Source organism: Zeus faber (genome assembly GCF_960531495.2).
Source record: "Zeus faber genome assembly, chromosome: 15".
Lineage (NCBI taxonomy): Eukaryota > Metazoa > Chordata > Actinopteri > Zeiformes > Zeidae > Zeus > Zeus faber.
The window spans coordinates 8,533,661-8,553,064 of record NC_137194.1 but is presented as its reverse complement, the minus strand read 5'-3'; the positions used below and the strand labels follow the sequence as shown (position 1 = coordinate 8,553,064).

General features: G+C 42.9%; 1 protein-coding gene across 1 annotated transcript in view; it reads right to left on the bottom strand.

Moving 5' to 3' along the window:
- Nucleotides 1-9,957: 9,957 nt before the first annotated feature.
- ctnnbip1 (catenin, beta interacting protein 1) overlaps nt 9,958-19,404 on the bottom strand; it is a 27,719-nt gene continuing 18,272 nt past the window's right edge. The window contains exon 4 of the mRNA XM_080015074.1: nt 9,958-12,203. Coding sequence (XP_079871200.1) covers nt 12,145-12,203 — 59 coding nt within the window. The 3' untranslated portion in view covers nt 9,958-12,144. The remainder of the gene's footprint in view (nt 12,204-19,404) is intronic.

Below are 19,404 nucleotides of genomic sequence, written 5' to 3'. Positions count from 1 at the left end.
AACAGCGCCACACAACAGAACGCTGGGGTTTCCAGGGTAGTGGGATGCTGGTGAGTTGGTGTGGCAGGTGGGTGGCTGTGGGGCCACAGGGTGGGCCCTTGCCGGCTGGATCCTGGTGGCTTGCACCCTCATTCCACAAGCCAACAGGAGGCTCTGTGGGCTGCGGTTTGGGCTGTGTTGTGGTCTGCGGTGCGGGTGGCAATAGTCTGCCTTGCTCCCACTTCATGGCTTCCTGTGCCCCAGGTGCCAAGGATGGTGGAGGGCCCACATATCAGGCTGTCTGCGGGAGTCGTGGGGCGGGGTTGGGCTGACATTGGGGTGTCCTGCGCCAAGCGCACTCAGCTACGTGGGTGGGTGGACAGGGCTTGTGGCCGGGTGGGGCATCTAGCCTGTTGTGGTATGGTGGGCCTCGCCGTTGAGCAGGCTGTTGGTGGGTATCGGGCCCTGCCGGCTCGGCGGGCATTTCTGCCGGAGTCTTGGTCTGTCAACGCGGGACGTCTTATGCCTGCACATGTGGTGGGTTGTACGTACGTATGCGCTTCAGGGGTGCAGGGTCTCCTCACGCTCACATGGACTGGTTTATGCTTCTCGGAGCCGTGCATTGGTGTTGCTACGCAGGCTCCCGGCTTCTCTGTTGGCTGGGGGGTCTTCTGTGGCCGCAGGTTATGGTACTCTGAGCTTTCCTGCGGCCGTGGGGTGTCTATACGGCTGTGAGGCTCAGGGGTGGCCTCGGGGCCTTTTCCGCTGCTTGGAGGCGCTAGGATTTAATTCGGACCGTGTACATCAAAACTAATTGGGACAAGTGCCATGCACTCACCGGTGGACACACACACACACACACACACACACACACACACACACACACACACACACACACACACACACACACACACACACACACACACACACACACATACAGGCCGCACCACCAGTACCTGCTTTGAAAACAACCCGAACATCCTCCTGATTAGATCCCTCTCCTTTTCTCCCTCCTTTACTGCCATAGCTATCACAGGAAGAGGCCACGTGCTGAATTGCTGTTGCATTTTCCCTGGACTTATTTTAATTTTGTTTTGTCGATTCATGTTGTCGTCCGATGTTTCTGTGTTTACGTTATTCCATGTATATGTTTGTTTTGTTGTTTAATTGTTGGTTCTATATTTATTTGTCTCACCCGTGGTGATTCCCAGGGCCGTTTCTTGCGATATGCAGACTACTGAATGCGGTTGCATAGGGCACCCAAGCTGCCATTTTAGCCTTTTGTTATTTATTTTGTTATTATTATTATTATTATTATTATTATTATTATTATTATTATTATTCTTTTTTTTTTTAATTAAAATGACCTCAAATTATTGAAATGGTCTCTCTTGGTAGCCAAGCACCCTCTTATTCTGTGCAATGGCCTTCTTTTTGTGATGTTCATTCTGTGTAATGGCCTAATTTCTTTTATTTACCCGCACCCGCTTGAAGCATTTAAATGTTAGATGCATGCCCCTGGAACACCTTAGAGGGTTTGGAATCCCCCCTTCATTTTTTCACAAAATAGGGGTCCCCAAACAACATTTTGCATAGGAACCCCATAAAGCTAGAAACGGCCCTGGTGATCACCCCCTCCCTTACTACTCCCCTGGGAGTAGTAATAATGATTAGTTGTTTATAGACCAAACATGGTAAGATAGTTCTCCAAAGAAAGGGATTGGTTGCCGTTCTGTGTAACAAAAAGCTGTGCCCTTGTCAGGTTGAGAAGTTGAACTCCACTTGCTGACTAACTCTTTCCTACGTGCAATGGCATAAAAATACTCTGTGTTGTATGCCAAGCATGCTGACAGCACAGGTTACAAAAAAAAAAAAAGGGGGGACTACACTTTATCAAAACAAAAACAACGCATCGGACTCAGACGCACGTAATGCCTCCGTGAATATCTGGCGAGTTTCAGGGTCCAAGGATCTGCTGCGGTCAGCTGCTGCTGCACTTGTGTTATTGTTGTAGTTGGATGCAGAACACTGAGCTCTGACCGACAGACAGACAGACAGAGAGATAGATAGATAGATAGATAGATAGATAGATAGATAGATAGATAGATAGATAGATAGATAGAGAGATAGATAGATAGAGAGATAGATAGATAGATAGATAGATAGATAGATAGATAGATAGATAGATAGATAGATAGACCTCTGAAGTCGGATCTCTGTTTTGTTCTTCCTATTAATAATCTGATGATAATAATAATAATAATGAATATACCTGTCGTGTTGGGTGCATTTTACAGTTTCCTAGGAGTGTACGTTGACGTCTCCTGGTTGCCCGTCTTGCGGAGCAACCACTATGCCGTCTACACAGCGCAACCCTCCCGTCGTTAAAACAGCCGTCCACCATGTTTGCCTGTAAACCAGAACTTCTCATTGCTAGAACTCACCGTGTTGTCTGTGGAAGTAGAGCTGCACTCTCAGTGACGGGTGGCCGTTTGGCGCCGTGTCGTGCACATCATTTATTTGTTGAGTTTTTTCCTTGGATTACATTTTCCGAAAGTTACGTTTCCATGAAATACGAAAAACGTTCCGGTATTTCTGTGAGTACTGACCATTGCACGGCTTCTATTTTTCCCACGCCTCGCTGGATCTTCGGTCGCACATTTAAGTGGTTTTCCACTGGACCAGTTTTCGTGGACTTTTTTTTAATTGTATTTTTCATTAATCCGGCAAAGTAATGGGGAGTACAGATTTAAATTCTCAGTGCACAATGGACACAGTCCAACTGGACATTCTCAATCAGAATCTGTACATTTATAGTATAGTAAATAGTATGATGACGTCATAAAGCATTTTACTGTAAATCTCATCTCGTTCATTTTGTTTACGAATAGTGGCATGGCTGTAAATCAACTGAACATTTTTGGTCAAAGTTTTGCGTATCTTTAATTTATATGTGGATTGATTTTTATATTTTAATTAAACACAATCCTTGTGACATACCAGTTTGAACGACCCCTCAACCATGTTCATAGCTTCAAGTATGTCTTCCAGATAGTTTTAGCCGGTTTGGACATATTTCGGTGTGTAATGCATTCTGTAATATGGATCAAATTTGGTCAGTTTTTGGCTAATATCTGCTCCGTATGTGGATCAATTTGGATGAAACTTAAACCACGAGCTGTTTGTGACAATGGGGTTCAAACAGGACGTAAACCGTGTTTGTGTGTTATGTCGAAGTTGGTTTTCCAGAGAGTTCAAAATAACAATATAATGATAATAATAAAAAAATAATAATAACAATAATGATAATAATAATAATAAAAATAATAATAATAATTAGGGCTCCAGCCCAAAAATATTGGTCAAAGACATTGGATCAGCTTCCTTTTTTGGGGGTGTGGGTTAATTTGTCATTTTTAATTAAGTTGAGAAAATGTTAGAATAAATAAATAAGGTTTTATAAGTTTCACCTTTTTTTGTGTTTTTTCATTTATACAATGATATTATTTATTCAGTGAAGAAAACTTGAAATGAGGCAGCGTGTGTGGATTCTTCAGCACCACTCCAGCACAGTTTGCTATATGGTTTGCCAATCACAAAAAACTAATTTTGGAACTCGATAAATAACAAGTAGGAAAGATAAAGCAAGCAAAAATATGTTAATATGGAAAAAAAAAAAACACGAGCTTGAGCACTTATCCAGATTCTTTCCACAGCAGCTGCCCCATCTTTGCAACCAAGAGATTCCCTGACGTGAATTCCAGAAATGGCTCCTGCGCCCATTTCTCCCACTCACTCGCACCTGTGCAACGCATCGGAACTTGACGATGGCAATGGCGGTAAATCTGAAAGAGCGGAAGACACAGCGGGATGCGGGCGGACAGGTATCCTGACCCGTACAGTCCACTGTGGGAATAAGCTTCTGTCAAAGCCATAGAGCCGTCAGAGAGCGCTGCAGCAGCTGGAAACTCCACCGCACACCCAGAGGTGCAGAGCTATAATACTCAGCAGGGAGACCACGTGGAAATAGCGTATTTTAATTTATTTTCTTCCCTGCCTTAGCTTCTAACTCAGGCTGCATTTACACTCTTATCTTAATCCCCAGTTCCAATTTGTTGCCTTTATTCGATTTCTTCTGCCTCCTGTTTACACCGACCTTCCACGCGACCAAAATGCAGTGACGTATAAATCACATTTTACCAAAAAGGAGAAAGGGCAGAGCCCTGACTGGATCCAGGGCATAGGAGGAGCGTGTGGATCAGCATCGTCGGGATCCTGTAGTGAATGTTTGAACACGAACAGAGGGTCGCTAACTTTTCGAATGTGCAAATAAATAAACTTCTGTTTCGAACCTTCGCCGCCACGACACGATCGTCGCATTGATGACGTTTAAATCGCGGCGACCGTCAAACTCCGACCTATGCGTCCTGACGGAAGTGGTGATAGCTGACGTCTGATTCGTATCCGATTTACTTTCACATATGAACGTGGCCCAAAAAAAGAATACGAAAATACCCGAATCCATTCGTTTTGTTTTTTTCCTGTTTGGACGTCCATAATACGTGTCCCGTACGTGTCACATGTGGGCAAAACGTCGGAACCGGGCCCTTTCAGCTGGTGATGTAAACGCAGCCTCGGTCTCGGTCGGGACATGAGCGACGCCGGCAGCAGCCAAACCACCATTGGGGCCCAGATCCTGTACGGACCCCCCAGGTCTCAACGGGAGCAGCTGCACAAAATTGAATGTTTTTGTTTCTCCGGTAGGTTTTCAGGAAGCCATTTCACCCAACCTTCGCCCAGAAAATGCAAGGCGGGCCGCCAGTCGGTTTCAAGAGGTTGGCTTTGAAGGCCATATGGAGGAAGGCTTTATGGAGCGGGAGGCTTTAGGCGACAGCTCCTTTCAAAGGGTCTTCACTAACGAACGACCCTGTTTTAAGGAGGTCAAGACGCTTTTAGAATAAGTTCTGCTGCGTTGGTAAGTGAAACTCATGGATATACCAAAAAAAGGCGTCTTCTCGAATTCCACCTCGTCACATATGCAGATGCTTTGCACGGGATTGAAACTCATGTCAGTGGGATTTACTGATCAGAGAGGGATGAAAAACAGAACAGCCCTCAGAGAAACTCCAGTGTCTGATGCATGAAAGGAGGTGAATTCCCTCGGCGGCGACGGGGGTTTTGGAGGCCGCGAGTTTGGAAGGAAGCTGAGAGCAAATCTCATTCATTAGTCATTAGGTTTTGGTTGTTTTTTTGTTTTTTTTAGTTTTTTCCGGGTAGACCGGGGCAGACTGGATCCGCGGAGCTGCGTGTGAGGAGCTGTGAGTAATTGTGCGGCGCCGCATCGCTCGGCGGCGTGAGTCCTCCTCGCTGCTCTCCCCGGTGGATCCCTCCTGGCTTTGTTTAATAATGTTGAGTCATGAGGTGGGAGGGAGAGCGGCTCTGGTGACTGCAGCGCTCCGGCTTTTGAGCGCCTCTCCCGGCTTTGAAGATGAAAGGAGGAACGGTTCGTATTCGTTTTGTCTGCAAACCCCACACCCCCTTCCCGACCCCCTCGGAGTCGTGCCATACGTTTGGACTCCCAAAAAACCCAAACTCACAGAGACGCATTTCAGCCGATCCCTTATCAGCGTGCCACGCAGAGGGGGAGAATGATTTATCTTTAGTCTACAGTGAGATGGCTCCTTCTGGGTCTCTGTTAGCACTGAGGGCCCGTGTTCCCACAGTATTAAGTATTGATGTGCTTTTGCTGCACTGGCAGGACTGGCAGGCCGCTCTCTGTATCTGCTCCCCCAGCAGCAGATATCGCCGCCTCAGCTCCTTTTGGATGGAGCGGTGTATTTAAAGTCTACATCTGGCTTTTTCCGTAAATGTCGCGTCATTCTCACCTCACCCTTTCTCGTCTGCCGTGCTTTTATATTTGCAAGGGTTGCACCAAGTGTACACTGTCGCTGAAAAAAAGAAAGAAAATTATGATGATAATTATGATAATAATAATAATAATAATAATAATAATCAGAATAATAATAATAACACTAATAATAATAAATATAGCTGCAGGCAGCAATACACGAGTTAAGTCGTGCTGGGTGCGTTTAATGTGTCAGATGTACTGGCTCGTCTGTATTAAAATTGCTCATAATTTGGTCTGTTTTTCCCGAATATCTGCTCCGTATGTGGATCTTTGTGAGGTCTTTGTGACAGTGCAGTTCAAACGAGACATAACCCGTGTTCATGTGTTATGCCGAAGTTGGCGTTCCCTATAGCTTTAGGTTTCCAAAGAGAATTTTAATCGAGAATTTTCAGAGAATATTATTCAGATTATAGTAGTTATTAGAATCAGAATCAGAATCAGAATCAGAAATACTTTAATAATCCCAGGGGGAAATTACTTTTGTTACAGCTCCAAATCTACATAAAACATATTTACATACAACATATTTACATACAACATATAATAATTACTAAGAAACATATTTATATATAAATATATATATGAACATATCTATATGTTATAAACATATCTAGGGGTCTCATGCCCTATTGTCATTGTTAATGAAACACTGACGTCAGTAGCCTATGGATCTCATGGATCCACTGTACTCACAGATAAGATGAATAAAATGTGTATTCCGGCCGGTCCCAACATACAGTCGTCCAAGTTTGATCCAGATCGGTCCATTATTGTGGAAAAATTTAGTAAAGAACTGTATTTTCTGTCGTCGCCGCAACATGCGTGCATGCGCAAATGACAGGTCGCATTGCAGTCTAGTGTCAACAACCGGGTCCTCGCCAAGACGGCAACACATGCAGATGGGAATAACGTTAGACTTTCATGGATATTATCGATCCAATGAACCCACAGACAATCTGAATAAGATGTGTATTCCGAGCAGTTCCAACATGGCATCGTTCGAGTTTCATCCAGATCGGCTGTTCAGTATTGTGGACGGAGTTTGTGATCAACAATGACTACCTCACCAAGATGGCACAACGCATAGAGGTACACTACAACGAAGAAATCGATGCGAGACAAGATACTGTCAGCAAGCACAGACGTAATCACGATTGGACTTCAACTAAAGGAATATAAGATACAAACTTTTAACCATACGAAGTTACTGAGCGACAGGTATTAATTTACCAGAGGACAATTGGATTAAACAAAGCGCAGCGTATTAAACGTCATAAATATAGACACTTCTGAGGACAACACACACTCACCAGAGTAAGCTCTACAAAATAAAAACCCAATAATCACTGTCAGAAGTTATAGACATTCCAGAGATGGAACTGCTGCAGGCTCAATGGAGTGCGCGCTCACACTCAGGCTCTGTTTGTGTGTGTGTGTGTGTGTTTTTGTGTCATTCAATTAGGAAAAAGTTTATAAATCTAAAATAATAAAAACACACTGTTTTTATTTGTTTCATTTGGGGAAAGGAGCATGCGCAGTAGAACGGAGATGCGTATTGGAGTCTCCATTTACGCATTTACGCCACTGCTCTACACGTACATGTTTCATGAATTATCAGTCTTAAATAAATATAAAACTTGAAATTATTAGTCGTACTAAATAATATGTAGGCTGTTTTTTTTTTTCTTGCAAAACACCTGCAGGTGTAATGTAACTGATCTTGTTTGTATGTAATTTATATCTAGCCTTCAGAATACCCATTCATATGAACAAAGTCCTATTTTGATTCAAGATTTGTACATTTGAGTTTATTTATTTATAGCTTTATAAAATACATTATTATTCTGAAGGCAGTTTTCTGTAGATTTACCGAGTGCAATAAAATATTTCTGTTCACCAAAATTGATGAATAATCGTGATAAATAATCGTGATCACAACATTGACAAAAATAATCGTGATGATCATTTTAGCCGTAATCACGCAGCCCTCCTTCATGATAACTGTCATAAGTTGCGGCGTAGGAAACCCACCCACAGCCGCAAACACCAAAACACCAAACACCAAAACACCACCCCATCATGGAATTGCACTGTAACCAGACTGGAAAAAATGAACTTCTGCAGTCACAAGACACAGTGGAATAGAGCGCCAAAGCACCCTCGTCCATTTAACTTTAACGAAGGGCCGACTACCCTGGACCCCACGTATTGCTGCCTGCAGCTATATTTTGTTTATTTATTTTTTATTTAATAATTGTAGATGATTTTATTTATTATTAATAATAATAATAATAATAATAATAATCATAATAATATTATGATTATTATTATTACAATATACAATAATAATGATAATAATAATAAATATATAATAATAACAATAACAATAACAATAATAATAATAATAATAATATGATTATTATTATTATTATTATTACAATATACAATAATAATAATGATAATAATAATAATAAATATATAATAATAATAATAATAATAATAATAATAATAATAATAATAATAATAACAACAATAATAATAATAATAATAATAATAAATAGCAAAGTGCAGTTGATAAAAAATAGTTATTAGTCGTACAGTAAGCATAATAAAAGCATAATGCTACTAACTACTGCTGCTAATAACTCTTCCAGATTAGACTATGCATCCCAAACCAACGCCATTTTGAATGGCATTAAAAAAGCAAATGCACACTCGACACTTACATGATTTTGCATCTCCACTGAAACAATCCCTCTAAATGAAGCCTCCTGGTGGCCCCAGGCCCTGCCAGCACCGTGGCCTCCCCCACCCCAGCACCACGGGGTGTTTTCTGTCCAGACACCGTGTTGCACAACGCGTCGGGCTGGTGGCAGCAAGCGTCTGGCCCGTGTCACAGCAGATTAGCACCGCGCACGTGTAAATGCAACTTCATGCTTCTGGGATGACGGAGGCCAGCTCACATGCTGCTGACAGGCCGTGTGCAGGGCAAGATGGCAGTCACCTCCCTGTGTGTGTGTGTGTGGGGGGGGGGCTCATTATGGTGCACTTCAATTACTGTAATTTTTGGCTTTCTTTTTCAATGCTTTCATTCTTCAATGCTTTTATGATGTGTATTTTATGCCATATATAAAACACAAAAACTAAAGTTATTAACACAAAAGCTGAATTTCAAATCTGATCTTAGCTTGGTGGTAGAGGTGGGTGCAATAGAAAACTGTACTTCGTAATAAAGATTCAGAATATTTGTTTTTTTTTGTGCATAATACTGTATATGATCAACTTGACCTCCTAATACAGAGGCCCTGGACTAGTTTTGGTGCCAAACAGGAGTTTGGAAGTGGCAGTGTGATCCACAGTTGTGCATGGGCATTTAAGAGCTCGTCAACAGCCGGCGCGTTATTCCCAGGACAGGTTGGCGTCCTAATCGCAGGGTATTAATGCATCTGTGAAAGATATAGCACAGGAACACCGAGCAGATGTTCATCATTAGAGAAAAAAAAACACATCCAACCCCATTCTCAACTTAATGACCATACGGCAACAAATACAGACAGCTGTTTCAATGAACCGCTGTCAGGCGGGACGCTGGGACTTGATGTTATCGGCACCGCGGCGCCTAAATAATTGAAGGTGATAACTGAAAGACTTGCTTACAAGGGTCCTTTCTGACTTCAATATTGATTGTTGAATTACTTTCATATGCAACAAAAATTGTATCACTGAGAACCATATTAAAACTGAAACTTCCATAAAGCTAATTCTACCATCCACACTACAATCTACAATACAGAAGAAGCCCTGTAATGCAAAACAAAAAAAAAGGCAACTCCAAAGAAGAAACTGTAGAGAACTAGAAATTGACATTATAATAAAATTTTTAAGCTTCTGGATCAAGTGGTGGATAAACTTTGGATAAACTTTGGAAAAATAATTCATGACTCAAGTAGTCTTCTTTTTATTAAAAATTAATCTAAAGGCTGATCCCAGCTCAGATTTTTCCAGGAATCATGGTCTTATGTTTGCGATAAACACCGATGTGGACACAGAAAGAAACTCCAAACTCATTTCACCGTTTAAATTTTTCTTTAATGGTTCAGGTGGTATAGGATTTGGAAGCATCAAGTCAAGAAATGTTGAGCAGCCGTACAGAACCGAGAGACTGATGGAAAAGGAGAATTAAGAGAAAGAATACAAGGACGACGAGGCAATGCCTCAAAAAGATGCACATTTCTAGTAAAACGGCAACAACAGCATGCCTGGAGCGAGTTCAATTCAAGTTCTCACATTCACACACCCACCCACACGCACCCACACTCACACAGAGGGCCATGACCACCCACCCACCCACACACCCACACACACCCACCCACACACACAGCTGAATGGAGGCTGTAGGACAACCCTGATAGATAGAATATACAGTAAGACACCTTTGAGTTGAGAAAGGATGGAACTTAATATGCATAGACAAATGAAAAACAACCTAAAACAAAAAGTAAACATTAAAAAAAAAAAAAAAAAGACAAATATCTTTGTTGTAGGCGGACAGCGTGGACCGGGGATCCACTTGGTAAAACAATGCAAACCACACGGCGGACATGCTTGGAGATTCAAAACATTAAGTTACACTTATTTAAGTTATACATGTTAACACAGTGTACTTAAAAACACATTAAATATTGAGCATGTCACTAGGATAACAAGGCAGATTTAAAAACAAAAACAACAATTGAACTATTCCAGTTGACTCGATTATCACAGAGCGAATGCTTTTTTTTTTTTTTTTTTGCTTTTTTTCCTCTCTTTTTGCTTCGAGTGATGAAATGACTCAAGTCGCGGTGTCATAAAAATACTTTCCCTTACAAAGTTGCACCGAAACAAATGTTAAATTCCTGTGCTGAGTTGTATCAAAAAAAAAAAAAAAAAAAGAAAAGTTAAAAATAAAAAAACAAAACCACACCGGTTGCAGTGCTGATTTAAAAGCACGCTGTTGTTAGATCTTTACATTTGGCTCCATGTTTCCTACTCTAGCACGGCGAAGAGGGCTCCAAACCCCGATTTAGTGGAACTCCAGAGCAACGTTTCCCTACACGCGCCCTTGTAAGGGATTTGAGTTTTGCCCACGGAAAAACGTGGCTTCATCACCTTTTATTATGGCAGTGGTTCTCAACTCCGGTCATGAGGACCACGAGTGCTGCTGGTTTTCATCAAGGTGAATTGAATTAACTACCAGTAATACTTTGGTTCCCGACGACTGGAGATAAGAACTATGTTTTCATGATCTATTCAAGGGAGTTACTAATCAAAACAGTAATAAATTAGAACTACAGCTCGTCACCCAGACACTGTAACTTTATCTTACAGATAAAAAATAAAATAAAACAAAGACATACGAATGGCACAATGAAATCATATTTCCCCTAAAGTCTGTACAATGAAAAAGTTTCACTTTTCACTTTTCACAATAATTCAAACGTCACCTTTGCTCAGGGAGAGAATGTGTACAGCTGTAATGTTAAGGTGAGTGAGTTTGCTAGTGTCTTAGGCTTAATCTGAAGTGTAGTTCTTGCGCTTTTCCCCTTGAGGCAAAGCAGAGTTTTGCACTCAACAGCCTCTGAATTAAAATAAAGCAGCAAAAACACGACGGGTGTGACGGAGAAACGAAAGCCATCGCACAAAACAAATCAAGACAAATTCGGCCTCAAAATAAGCAGAAATTAGAAAAAAAAACAAAAAAAAATAACTTCTCTTCCCAACATCAATCAGAACACTCATCACATGACCAAAATTACTATATAATGGTCAAATCCTCCAGTGACAAGAGCACAGCACCCTCCAGAAACAATAAAAATATGATATCAAAATCATAATAATAATAATAATAATAATAATAATAAAAAAACAATCCTAAAACAATATTTTATATATTCATTCACACAGATCATGGGTGGTCTCATTGACAGCCTTGTCACCAAGGCTCCAACCCGTGTGAATCCGCCGAGCGCAGCCCAGCAGACAGCTCGCTCCGGGGGCAGAGAGGCGGAGGGACGGCGCCCCCTCTGGTGGCTCCTCCATCGCCTCCGGGCTCCTCTCCCCTCTCTCCCGAGCGGCGTTGGAATTAAGTGGGAGTCTGGGTGGGTGTGGACCACGGAGCCGGGTGGGGGTGTGTGTGTGTGTGTGGGGGGGGGTTGGGATTCGGGGGCGTGGTGGGCGGGCGGGTGGGTGGATGGGTGGGGGGGGGGGGGCGGCGGTCACTGCCGCCGATCCTCCGTCTCTGACCGGGAGAAGGCCATCACCACGTCCTCCGCACCTGGAGAGAGACAGAGGAGGAACGTTGAGTCAGGAAATACGTATCTTCTGGACGAGCGAAGGAGCCCCGAACGGAAGGAAGAGCGTTATGCATCAGGGTGTAGCGTCTCACTAGCTCGAACCATCTGGGAGCAGGCGGGTGGGGATGCAAGGAGCGTTAACATAAATAGGGCTGCGTAATATCGACAAAACCAAATGCCACAATGCTGTTGTTGTTTTTTTTGCCTCGATATTAATAATTGAGCAATTTTCGCGATGATCATCGGTGCTTCCGCGGGATCTTCAGAGACAACGATTAGAGCATCTACAGCAGAGATCAGAGGAGCTGCCTTAAAGACAACATTTAACTACACCACAATAACCAAAATCCCAGCCGAGATCTAGTCCAGACCACAAAAGTGTAACGGGGAGTCTCGGTGGTGTTTGAGTTACTGCAGCTGAATGACTCCATCAGTTATTCACACGTAGCGTCTGGTCACGAGGCATCACATCGTATGCAAGATACTACCACTAACGACATACAGTATACTAATTCATCTCATTGGGATGAATTAGCATGTCATATACCCCTTGAAATGCATCATCTCATAAAGTTACCGAACATGTTTACCAACTAGAGAAGCACCGGCTGAAATTTTCTCGGCCATTTCCTACTTCTGTTTTACTATTATTATTATTATTTTTTTTTAAGTCTGACTTGCAGATTCCAATTTCTGATCTGCTGTACGACGATGACAAACACATCACGTGATCTGATCACGCTCACGTGACAGGACAGCTGCACATACGCTTTACTTTTCATTTACCACAATAGTGGGAAAACTGATTTTGTTTATTATTATTCATTATGGAACAATCATAGAACATGAAACTGTCACTGAGTTCCAATGAAATCACCAAGTTTCCATATAATTCAAACTGTAACTCTGACTGAGTTTTAGTAGGATACAACATATAATAACATGGAAATGTCGAGTTCAAAATTCAGAGGAAAGTCTGTTTCACTTAAAGTGCAAATATACATTTATATTATACATTTACATTTACATTTAGTCATTTAGCAGACGCTTTTATCCAAAGCGACAATTGTTCAAACACCGACGGACGCAGCCATCAGGAGCAATTAGGGGTTAAGTGTCTTGCTCAAGGACACTACAGCATGCTAGGAAGAGGAGCCTGGGATCGAACCAGCAACCTTTAGATCACTAGACCACCAGCTCTACCGCCTGAGCTACCATCCCCACATATATTCATATGGTACTTTGCAAAAAAATTGCAATCGTTACAAAAAAATAAGAATAAAATAAATGGCCAATTCTTCTCACTCTCGTTCAGTGGAAGTCGTCCTTCGCTCACCGAGCCAACTGAATCAAATCCAACGACTCGTTTTACAGAGTGACTCGTTAAGAACCGAGTCTCGAAAAAGAGTCAAACTTCTCATTACGAGCAGAGCTCCACTGTGACAGCGATAGAAACAGTCACACAATGTTGGAATATTGTCAGGCCATAGATAAAAAAAAAAAGATCTAATCTTCTTTGTTTGCCTTGATGTACCCTCCAAACAGCTGACATTTTCATTATATCGCTCTCTTTTTTGAGCGTCGAATCGGGTTTGAGTTTTGGAATTTTTATGAGTACACGAGCACAGGCGTGTAAATCTGACCGGCACAGAATGTGAAAATATATCTGACACTGATCGATCGGTGAAAATCGACCGATTCCGGTCACCGGCCGATCGATCGGCGCAGCTCGGGTTTTATATGTTAACATGACGGTCACACATTTTGTGCTTTATTATAACTCTCCCACTTCCCAGTTCACCTCAGCAGCGCAGCGTTACACCTCGGTGGATAATCAAGTACCACTCAGTGCTGCTCAGTGGATGTTGAGCGAGGGGAGAGGGAGGGGTAACTGAACCACAGGTCGTAGCATCTGGTCCAATCCGAGGGATTAGTTTAAATACCCTATAAATGTACAGTATTGTTTTGTATTGATTGATTTCTGTCATTAAATTACAACTATATATATTTATTATGTGGCATGAAATTATTTAAATTCTAATTCATTTAAATCAAATTAAATTCCAAATTATGATACGAACCATACTTACAACTCAAATTAAATAGACTTTATGACAAACAGGAAATGTGTCATAGGCGTCGATGACCCTGGGTGTGTGAGCAGCTACAGTCTAGTCTCACTCATGGTCGCACTGACACACCAACGTGTCGATCGCTGCAGAGCCATACAGACGTCCCTTATTGTCAGCATAGACTCTACAGGTATATATACAATATTTTTGCAATTAGAAAACTTTTCTCGCCTGCCCGTAGGGCTGCTCCAGATCACAAAACCACAGGTTCGGATGGTTTCCAGGTTTTGAGTCATGGATCGGATCATTTTTTCGGATCAGCAAAAAAGAAAATAAAAGAAAAAGGAAGGGGAGACAAATAGAACTGTGCTTTCCATTTATTCTGTAAAACGCTTAAAGCAAGCAACTTTTGCCCATGGTCTTAAATTAAAACAACATTCAAGATGTTGTGTTTGAATAACATCTTAAAATATATAAATATATTAAATAATCAATTGTTAAATTAATGTACAATATGAGGCACGCATGATACCCTATTCCTCTAAACATGGTAGTAAATTAAAAAATATGATTCGATCCGCCCCGAGTCACTTAATTTAATTCTATAAGTAACACGTATCATGTTCAATTTCTCACGTTTATAACAAACCAAATTCCATGAAAATCGGTTCAGAGTGACGCGAGGTCACAGTTGATTTTGTGGAGAAGTCTGCATCTCTCAATACACATTGTGTTTGTTTAGCAGCGGCTCATGACGGCTCCAATATGGCCGACGCTCAGACGCAAGGCGGCGACATGCAGCAGCACATTCACCACATGTTGTAAAGCAGCAGCGGCGCCAAACTGTATTTCACTATAACGGTTAAATCTTTCGATTAATCCGCGGTTCACAAGACGTGCCGAACCGCAGGGGGTGACCCGTATGGATCACGGATCACCTACGCTCAGTCAGACCACTACCTGCCCGTCTACAGGTAATTGAATCTATTGCCGAGTGACCCTGGCAACAGATTAAAGATACCACCTGCAATCACAAACCCCAAAGCGGGCCATGAGACGCTGCAGAGAGCATCCTGCCCTGTCCCGATAGCGCTCAGCTCGGCGCCATCATAACGATAGCGCCGCTTTTTCCAGCTGCAGGAGGCACAGACCACCCGTGGAGAGCCGAGGCTATGTTTCAGCTGATGTCTCACCAAGCTGCGATGGCGGTGAATAATGGAGAATTCATAACGGTCACGCGGTAACATCAGAGAGAGTGTCGTGACGTATCCGAGCGTGAGGCAGCGAACGGAAACGGCCGGCGAAACAGGACAAGTTTCTCAGCTGAATGCTGTCACACAGGGATCTCTGACTTGTTTCCGGCCAACTTTGACGCCTCCAGTCTCCTCGGCGCTTCCAGGAAACACCCTGACGAACTTCAATAAATGCTTCAGCGGGAAAGGGTTCTGCTTACACACTGTCCTTTCAAGCCTCATCTTTCAAACTAATGTATGAAAAAGTTTAATGAACTGGCAGAGCCCGTTTTAATTTAAGCAAATTGCTCTCCATGACCATTTCCAAATTAGAGATGACAAAGCTTTAGGGGAAGATGCTGCTAGAATGAGCCAAGTGCTAAAAGTAGCTATGGCACCGCCACGCCCACAGCTGAGTCACTGCAGCGAATGGCGGTGTGAGACGGTGGTGAAATGTTTGAAAACCGCCAGCAAATTGCTAATTTCCTCGAAATCGTGAGCAAAGAAACAAAAAAAAAAACAAAAAACAGCTTGATGTTTAAACACAAAGAGGGGAAAATGACATCTGCATCTGATTTAATCTGCATTACTATATAAATAAACTGATCTTCCTCGTGCAACCGCTGCAGAAATCACAAAGCCCACACCTTTGGGGGAGAGGAGATGATCGCGTGAAGCCGTCTTCTCGCACATTGGCTATAAAAAGCCTCTCCGCTCTTCAGCACTCGGCTGCATGTTGGATTTAATTATTGTGGAGAAATAAAAAAGTAGGCCAGGGACTGTGAGCTTCCATGCGCAGGCACACTGGCCAGACTTCCATTTCGCCATATCTGCAGCGAGGATAATGAGGATGTTTTTTTATGCCACATTCGGGTCACCGTAAGAGGGACACTCTGAGGGGAAGGTGCCTTTTCGTGTGGACTCGTGCTCCCTTTCATGATCAAAGCCCTGAGAGACGGCGCCGGCCTACCAAATGAGGCTACGCCGCAGAGTGAGCACAATGGGGGTGGGAGGCAGAGCTGACATGAATGCGTCAATAGAATTTATCCGACAAAACACTTGTAATCTGAGAGACTCGTTCGAACGGTGCTTCCTCATGCAGTAGCACATAATAAAAACCTGGGGCTTGTTCGTAGAATGCAGAATTGGAATCTTGAATCGTGCAACTGCTAATGACAAACCTTTATTTTATACAATGGTCGCTGTGCCCGGTGGTTCAGAGCACGACCGGTCTGACCAGACAGCGACCGACCTGTAAAATATGCTGTAAATAAATAAATGGCAATCGAGACACTGAAATGGCTAGGCTATATCTGCTTTATGAAAGCACTCTGCCTCACACACACACACACACACACACACACACACACACACACACACACACACACACACACACACACACACACACACACACACACACACACACACACACACACACACACACACACACACACACACACACACACACAATGGTAAAAACGTCAGTATTGTTGCCTAGCAACTTATCAAAATAAGATTGCATCACTGGCCAGGAGACCGCTACCGCCAATGAGCGAGCGCTGCTGGCTCGTTCCAATCCCCCTCCTTCTGTGGCCGTTCTCTGACCCATCCCTCCACTAGTCCCTGATCCCCTCCTTATCCTGACCTGAATGATGGCGATGCAGATTTTATTAATATCTGAACACCTGATCCTATGTAAATAACCCCAAGAGACATCTGATTTGACCGTTATGAAATGAACATTTAATAGGAAACAATTGTTTGTTACATGAAATGGGCTTTTCCGGGGGACCAAAATCCCGTAGGAGGAGAATAACAACTAATTCATTGTGAGGGGAATGAATTACTAGACTACAATTTGTTTCTCTCCAGTTGGAGTGCGACAGTCAAGCCGAGTGAAGCAGAGAAACAATGATGTATAATGCAATACAAGCATATCATGAGTACATGCATGTGCATGAGCCTATAAAACACCAGGCATCACAGTTAATTTATAACCAATGACCCATTCCATCAGGTAATAATCTCCTGAACAGGTGCTAATTCACAGGCCACGTTACCCGCGGTCACCTTCCTGACACAGTATACAAGTGACTCTGATCTCTTATCGATGTTTGCTAGAGGAGGCAGCAAAGTGCAAAGCTCACCGCCAGGCCAACAGGTCATCCAATGCAAACAACAGGTATCCACTGCGGCTTCCCGGGATAAGAGTGTCCTGTTCATCAAATGAGTCAGGTGCAGGTTAAAAGCCACGTGCCCTGCTGGGCTCAGGCCCCCATGTTGTGATGCGCTGGTAATGTAGCACAGTTATTAGTCAGAGCAGCAACAGCTATTATGGTCACAATCTTCTCAGGGTCCGACTGAGAGGATGAAGACATGGAATAACCCCTGTTGGAGTGCCAGCGGCGGCGGGGCTAGCCACGCTCAATGAGGACAGAGGATCGTCCAGGCTCTGCATGTCGACTCAAAGCTGCCTTCTGAGAAAGTCTAGGAGTACTGCAACATAACCTTTAAGGTCCAAATAAACCAAAAACCGCCCCCTACTTGAATCTACAGCTGTATCGGCCGATATTCGCATTGTTGACTGTCATCGGCCTATCGGCAAATAAGTTATCATTCACTGATGGCCGTGGCCGATGTCTATCCACTGTTTCCCACACAGGGTTTACTTGGGCAGGACCACTCAGGTATATTAATGGCCACAAAAGTATATTTGGCGACCCATTTTAGCGTTTTTTAGATATTATTTTATCCATCCGAGAGACGATGCCATCTGCAATGGACATTAAAAGACATGGACAAGACTCTCTGCAACCTAAAGAAACCTCAGTCTGATTTGGGTTAAACCACTTCAACCGAGAGAAAAATTAGGTCCACATGCTTTAGCCAGACAGTTAAACAGTGCCTCCAGCAGCTTCAAACGCATCAAATTTAGGCTGCAACAAGGAACGCTATAGTCAATAAAACTTCACCAGGGAAAGGTTGTAGAACACAGACAGGACCTTCCTATGGGCCATACCGCTTGCGTTTGAAAATAGGATTTTGTGATATAGACAAAGGAAACTAGATCACAGATGTATTGATTGTGTGACAGTTACCATGTGAAACCATAGAGGCGATATTTCTGAGAGGCTGGATGAGAACATCACAGGCTGGCGGTGTTATTACCACTCCAGCTTTCCTCCAGGCCGCCTGTAAGGAGTCCCGCTCCTATCTAACACTGTGCGTCACCACGGCACCCAAGCCCACGAGGGAGCCCTCCGTTCCCGGGACGATGGTGGTTACCCTGACAACCACTCTCCTCCGACCCCCCCCCTTCTCCATCCAATAAGCGTCATTGGCATGAATAATAGACGTAGAAACATTATTGCCTAAGCAAAGACTCCGTCAAAATTAAGATAAATTAGGATTAATAAGGCAAAATAATGAGGCGCAGATAAGCAAAATGAAATAATCCCCATATAAAACAGTGAAGTCCAGATAGGTAACAGTACAGAGAACAAAAATATAATACACAACAAAACTCTCGCTTATATCAGAATATGCTGATAGATTTAGGGCGATCATTGAATTTCAGTTGATGATTGTCATACAAAAAAGTGCCATTAACCATTCGTCTATTTTTAACATTTTATGCCACCACATGCTTGAGATGCCACACTGTTCCTTGCGGGGGTTGAATTAATGAGTTGATAGGGAGAACAAACGACCTTGAAAGGACAAAGACTTAACCTGGCAAATTCAGTGCGGTGTTGTGTGCTATATTTAAAGATCCTTATTTTTACAAGCTGTAAGAGCTACATGTAATATTTAGTGTGTCAAAAATGGAAAATGTATGTCAAGACAAACGGAACACAGCACACATTTCTATTCTAATT